This window comes from Garra rufa, chromosome 19 (assembly GCF_049309525.1).
Source record: "Garra rufa chromosome 19, GarRuf1.0, whole genome shotgun sequence".
NCBI classification, from domain to species: Eukaryota; Metazoa; Chordata; class Actinopteri; order Cypriniformes; family Cyprinidae; genus Garra; species Garra rufa.
The window spans coordinates 14,716,209-14,722,702 of record NC_133379.1 but is presented as its reverse complement, the minus strand read 5'-3'; the positions used below and the strand labels follow the sequence as shown (position 1 = coordinate 14,722,702).

The following is a 6,494-nucleotide window of genomic DNA, read 5'->3' as shown; positions in this document are numbered from 1 at the left end:
TAATGGATTACAATTTGCAAGTAATCTCCCCAGCTCTGTATATATAAATAGATACAAATCGGCTGTTATCTGTTCTGCACTTTCGTCAAATGGTTGAAGAAAAGGTCAGAAGAAGCAGTGAAATGTAGTAAAATGACTGACCTGTTCATGACTTCAAGTGCAGCTCAGTTTCATCTGTAAACAGACTACTGTAGTTGTCTTTGTTAACTTAGTTGAGTGTTAAACTGCTAGCAACTGTCAGTCCATAGTGTAGGTATAGGGAGGGAGCAAGAGCAAACAGCAGCATAAAAATACATGAGCCTATTCATAGCATATTCATGCAATATTGTGTTCGGGATTTTAAATAAAGACATTTAGCCACTTTGGAAAATTTGTTTTAATGTATTTGAATTAATTAAATCTTGGGTGCTTAAGTCATTTTAAGAAAATAACATTCTGTGCAAACAGATGACAATGAGCTGGTTGTTTTGTGGACACAGTCCTGTTCATAATAATAGAGCTGCTGGTGAAGAAGTGACAGACAGAAGAAAATAATTACACACACAGACAAGTGAGAGACAGATATTGGGGAAAATGAAGAAAAGAAAAAGGCAAGTGAAGGTGCAGTTCAAGACCAAACAGCTATGTTTGCGATGTCCATACAATAGGGCTGTCTGTGGTTTCAGAGTTTGCTGTGGGTGTATCCATCACCTCATATCTCCCGTAAGAGCAGGCTTGTATATTTAATATCAGGCTTCTGTTATCATCTGTGTTCAGCTGTACAAAACAGATCGTCTTCCAGCTTGCTATTGCAAATTGGTGTCTTACTATATTGTTAATCTATTATCTTAATTATAAACACAATAGTTTGTAGTGCAAACTCTTTTAGCATTTACTGCACGTTGTTATTCTTCTCATTATTTCCCTACAGCGCCTCACCCATGGGCTCACTTCCGCATTGAAGAATAGAATGTATAGAACAGGCCATTCCCAGTCCGGACCATTATATATAGTATAAACAGTGGCACACAAATAAACAGGGCAGGGCTACGATGAATGCCATCTGAACAGTATATGTGCGGATCTAGAGTACAATGAGGTTCAGGCTGATGAAGGTCTTCTTTAACCCTTGTGCGACCTTATGGACATTTTTGTCCATTTCAGTTTTGTTTTTTGTTATAAGTGTGCCTGTGTTAATGCCAACTGCATACATTTTGGCTCAGGTGTTTATTTTTATTGAAATTTTAATATTTCACCCTCATTTCCTAATTTTACCCTCCGTACAAAAAAAATGCTCACATTTAGGACCTTAAGGACAAACATGTCCACATTGAAACCCATTCAAACTGCAGTTTTTTTTAATCCAGGGCCATTTGACTATAAAATTATGCAATATTTGCTAATAGACATTTACTCTATCAGCAAGGCTTCAAATTTTACATTTTTGCCATTTTTTACTAGATTGTGCCTTTTTTTTTTTTATTTGGCATATCCATTTTTTTTAAAATCCAACACTAGATAAATATAAATGCCTCAACATGAATGTTGTTGTACTTCACTGACACAGCCAAGAATCTAATAAGCAAAGAAAAAATCTGCTTAGCATTTAGTATATGGAAATTATTTTTTCATAAAAAAACACTTGTGGCATTATGTAAACACACCAGCATTTAAGGGGTTACAATTCTGAAAATTAATGAATGTTTGGTATCTATGGATAGAACAGATGCTGGTTAAAAAATTCACATCAGTGAAAGTGGAAATTTTTGCATCTATGCATATCCATTTTGCACCTATGTTTAACTTTTTTTGAACGCAAAAGGGTTATTGCACTCGCTTCTCTTTAAAGCCTTACAGAAGAGTTGATGAAGCCTGTCTAAAAATAAACTGTACTGAAGAATGCAACTAGAAAAGAAATGCAAGAAATTACAGCTTTGGTGCCTGTTCTGACCAAAGGATGTTTTTTTAGGCACTCGTTGTCATTTGTATGCGTTAGTGTTTGTCAATGCGACCTGATATAACAGGCCTGCTCCAGCATGTCGCTGGAAAAGCCGCACTCCAGCAGGCTTTATTTAAAACCTGTCGATCAGCCTTGAGTCTCGGGCTTCGAGGGGAATATCACTGGACGATCCTTGGGAAAACCCAGGAATTCACGGAGCAGAAACTCCGCAGGAAAACACCGCCTCCGCGCGCGACACGCCTCCTCCTCCTCCTCCTCCTCCTGCTGCCAGCAACAAACAGCGCGATTACATCATCATCATCATCACGCTCGCGCTATTTTAGTCTTTCTTTTGATGAGCCGCGCTCGTTTCTGACTTCTTGTTCTTGTCATTACTCTCCGAAAACTAAGTCTAATATCTAATATTAGTAATACTAAGTCTTCTAAATGTTTAAATGTGAAAATGCATGTTAACATCCCCCGCCGCGTCCTTCATCGAATGCCCCTAAAACGCGTTTTCTGACCGCAAACAACACACTACTGTTTAAAAACACACAAACCGAAGACACGCGATAAAAGCGACGATCATAAAGAGGCTTTGAGGCGCATTCCTTGAGTTACAAATATCGAAACCTAAAATGCCAAAGCTTCTGCATGATATTCCAGGTCTGTCATCAGGCATCAAAACAGCAGAGTGTTTCTTTGAAACGGCTGCTCTTACAGTAATGCGTCCCACCAGCGAGCGCCCTCTAGCGGCTCAGGCACTGCACACTTCTCGGAAACCTACTGACTTCTCTCATGGACTGAACCCTGACACTATGCCCTTTTTTCTGTATTCATAACAGACTAATATAACTCATCTGTAGAAATAAAACACATTCGTTATATTTACATTGACAATGGGCTGCTGTCAGATTTGTTTGCATGAAAGAGATACATATGATGTGATCATCACCACACAGGGTCAATTCAGGTTAACCAGGACTGTTTGACTTTGCACAGTTCATCTTATGTATGTGAAGTGAATGGTATAATTACCAACAACATTAACTAGAAGAAAATTATTATTATTGTTATTATTATTATTATTATTATTTAATTTTGTCAACCTCTTGTTTTGTTGTTAATTGTTGATTATTGTGGCAGTAACACATGAACACATGATTGTTGTGCATGTGTGTGTGTGTGTGTGTGTGTGTGTGTGTGTGTGTGTGTGTGTGTGTGTGTGTGTGTGTGTGTGAGTGTTTATCCAAACTGAACTGTCTTTCGCACGTCGCCCTAGTATCTCATAACAGCATGATTTCTCGGAAATCAGCCTGCTAGAGTAGTAGAGCGGCTGTGTGTGCGCATGCGCATGAAGCTCAGCCCTTCTCGCCGGGAAAAATCCCCGTCAGCGCTATATAAGCAGTGAGCGCCGCTTCCTCTGTACAGTAAACTGAAGCTGATCTAGACAGAACTTAAGCTGCAGTTCTGAAAGTGGACTGACGCCTTTACAGGATATACACTTTTTGCCTGATCTTTGATTTGGATACAACCTCGCATTATACTGTAAGTGTCAATGATAATATAAAACGTTTTATTGCATGTATTACTATTATTGCAATTATGCTTAGGAATGGTTCGCTGCACTTGTAGACGAGTACTGGTTAAATAAAAAAAGTGATGCGCTGATTATTTACACTGTTAGTAATGAATGCAACACGCAGCAACAATGTTGCAAAATAACAACAACGGCATCAAAAGTTTTTTTTTTATTTGCTTTCATGTGTTTTGTAGATGTATGTGTTTTTGCTCAGATGTTAAACTAAGTTTAAAAAGCACATTAATACATAGTAAATGAATATTTCGCATAGATTCAAAATTTAGCAGACAAAGAAGAAAAACAAACCGCTCGTTTCCTGGTCATGAACTTATGCGCGCGCCTCCCTCCACATGCTCAGATATTAATAAACCCGCTCTTGTCTCTCATGCAGAAACATGCCTGTGTCCAGAATGCGCATGCGACCCTGGCTGGAGACCAGAATCGACTCCAACTCCATCGCTGGACTCAAGTGGGTCAACAAGGTAAAGCAGGATGATCCCCTACAGACACAATTATTTAGATAAGCATCTGGAAGCAACAGCATTGTTCTAATGGATCTGCAAATGCTTACAGGATGAGATGATGTTCTCCATCCCCTGGAAACACGCCGCTCGTCACGGCTGGGAGGTGGATAAAGACGCTTGTCTGTTCAAGCAGTGGGCCATTCACACAGGTGAGCGAGAGATACGGAAACATGAACGCACACGGACTGATCTCCTCACGCCGCAGATGCACTGAAACTGCTGTTTGTGTTCCTCAGGTAAATACAAGGAGGGAGTCACCCAACCTGACCCCAAAACCTGGAAAGCCAATTTCCGCTGTGCCATGAACTCGCTCCCCGACATTGAAGAGGTGAAGGACAAAAGCATCAACAAAGGCTGCGGCGCGGTGAGAGTCTACCGCATGCTGCCCGCCATCGCCAAGAAGAAAGGCGTAAGATCCAAGAGCCGCGACGGCCGCAAGCGCAAGGTAAGGCGAGAGCATGTGTTTATTTTGGCGCAAATTCAAACTGTAGATCCGGACTGTAGAACTAAACACTCACACTTCAATCTTTGTGATCAGATCAAGATTGAGACCATTGATGATCATGAGATGCACTCAGAGATGACCCAGGAAAACACCATCGACAGCACCGTCAATCTAGGTAAGACATTTCAGATTTGACCAGACCAACTGATGAAGCACATTCAACAAAGATGTGATGTTCACCACGTGTTTCCTTTTCACTGAAGGCACGTCCAGCCCCTCCAACAACACCCCCGCATACGAGGTTGAAATCCCAAACTGTCCCGAAGACATGTACACCAGCAAGTTCCAGGTGTCCCCGGTGCATTCGACAGGTAACAGAAGCTCGCTTTAATCGTTTCTTGATAACGCCGCGGCGGCACGCCCCGTACTCATTGTGTGTTTTCTCCATCTTTCCGCCCGCAGACTTGTTGGAGGAGAACGAAGCTATCATTGAGGTGAGTTACACACCTGCTCTTTATCCATTGTGCTTTTTCATTGACAGGAATACCCCGTCCTGATATTAGCCAGTAGTCAAAAAACAAGCACAAACCGACCGCTCACAAGTTCTGTGTTTTGCTCTTGCAGATCTCACGCCAATTGGAACGTGATAGTACGCAGTGGCTGCAGAGCAATTTCTTTGGAGGAAAGGGGTTCCTGAGCAATGAAGTAGCCACAACAGAATCTCTGAGTCCAGAGAGCCAGTGGAGCGAAAGCTCAGGTAAATGTTACGTGAGCTGTGTAGACGAGCCGCGAACGTTCAGATGTCTGTACTGAAATGAGCAGGATCTAACGTGCGTGTCTCTGTCATGTTGCTGCAGGAGAGGAGCTGGAGTTACGACTATACACCGAACTGACCCCGGACCTGCACGAAGACCCTCTCTGCACCTACACAGAGCTCTGGAACAGCAGCTCCATGCCACAGACCATGTGTCCTCTCTGAGACCGCTTGTCTCTACCTTTTTGACTCTTTGACATTGGACTCCGATCCACACACTCAACCTCATACCTCAGTCTCTGTCGTTCATACGTCTGGATGCGTCTGCCGCTCAGAAGTGCCTGGTTTGTGTAAAATGGGACGGGTTTTCACTGAAGGATCTTCCGGAACTGAAACTAGATGACGGATTGTGGCTTTGGCTCCAGATGAACAGCTCTGTGAACACGTAATCTCACGTGAACTGGACCGATTCCGTTATGTGCTCGTCGTGTCAGGGCTTTCCTCATCCACAGGATTTATATATTCATTTAACACATGTATCTGATGAAGCTGTTAGTCTGAGTTTGGGAAGGGGTTCTTCGCTGTACATACTGTAAATATTTATTTGTAATAAAAAACAAAGTGAATTTATTGGCTTGTTTGTGTTGTGGTTTCCTGAGAGATTTTTTAGTCTAAATATAGTTTGGTGTACTACAATAATAACTAAAAATAAGTCATTCCAAACACATCTGCATCTAAATGAACTAGTTTTATTCAAGTCCAAAATAAAAATATTTAACATCAGTCTAAATACACCAGTTGATGTCATTTGTGAGGGTTAAATCAGGTCTCTATAAGACGCTCTTTACAGTGCAGACTGAAGGCCATAAGGTCGACCTAAAATGACAATGCCATCATCATATCAAATCACCCGCAGAGCACTAAACGCAGTAGTTAAACAGTGTTCATCTGTTGTCATCACAAACAACATAAAGATATTGTAAAGTGATCTAGTGAGTCTCTGGAGTGACTGTAAGTCATGTGACATACAAGAACCAATGAGGCTCCATGTGTTTGGCACGTCGCCATCTTCGATCCGGCCTCACCTTGTGAAACTAAATGTGCTTAATTGAATTGAATGCAGACTATCTTTAGAATATATTTTTTTAAATACTTGCAGATAATGTAATATTAATGAAATAAAAGGCCACTTAAGTGATTTCATGCACACTTTAAAGGACATTTGAAATCCTTGTGTAAATAATCTTGTGTCTTGCTTTAAAGAAGTTTAC

At 41.2% G+C, this 6,494-nt stretch overlaps 1 protein-coding gene across 2 annotated transcripts; it reads left to right on the top strand.

Annotated features, from left to right (window-relative positions):
- Positions 1-3,345: 3,345 nt before the first annotated feature.
- On the top strand, positions 3,346-5,853 carry irf1b (interferon regulatory factor 1b). Of its 2 annotated transcripts, XM_073824349.1 has the most exons (9): positions 3,346-3,466; positions 3,892-3,982; positions 4,074-4,173; positions 4,261-4,469; positions 4,563-4,644; positions 4,733-4,840; positions 4,932-4,963; positions 5,094-5,226; positions 5,327-5,853. In XM_073824349.1, the coding sequence occupies exons 2-9, from the start codon at positions 3,896-3,898 to the stop codon at positions 5,446-5,448; spliced, it is 873 nt and encodes a 290-aa protein (XP_073680450.1). In that variant the 5' UTR covers positions 3,346-3,466; positions 3,892-3,895; the 3' UTR covers positions 5,449-5,853. The 2 variants fall into 2 exon arrangements, with proteins under 2 accessions (XP_073680450.1, XP_073680451.1); XM_073824350.1 differs by lacking the exon at positions 5,094-5,226.
- The last annotated feature ends 641 nt before the right edge of the window (positions 5,854-6,494 follow it).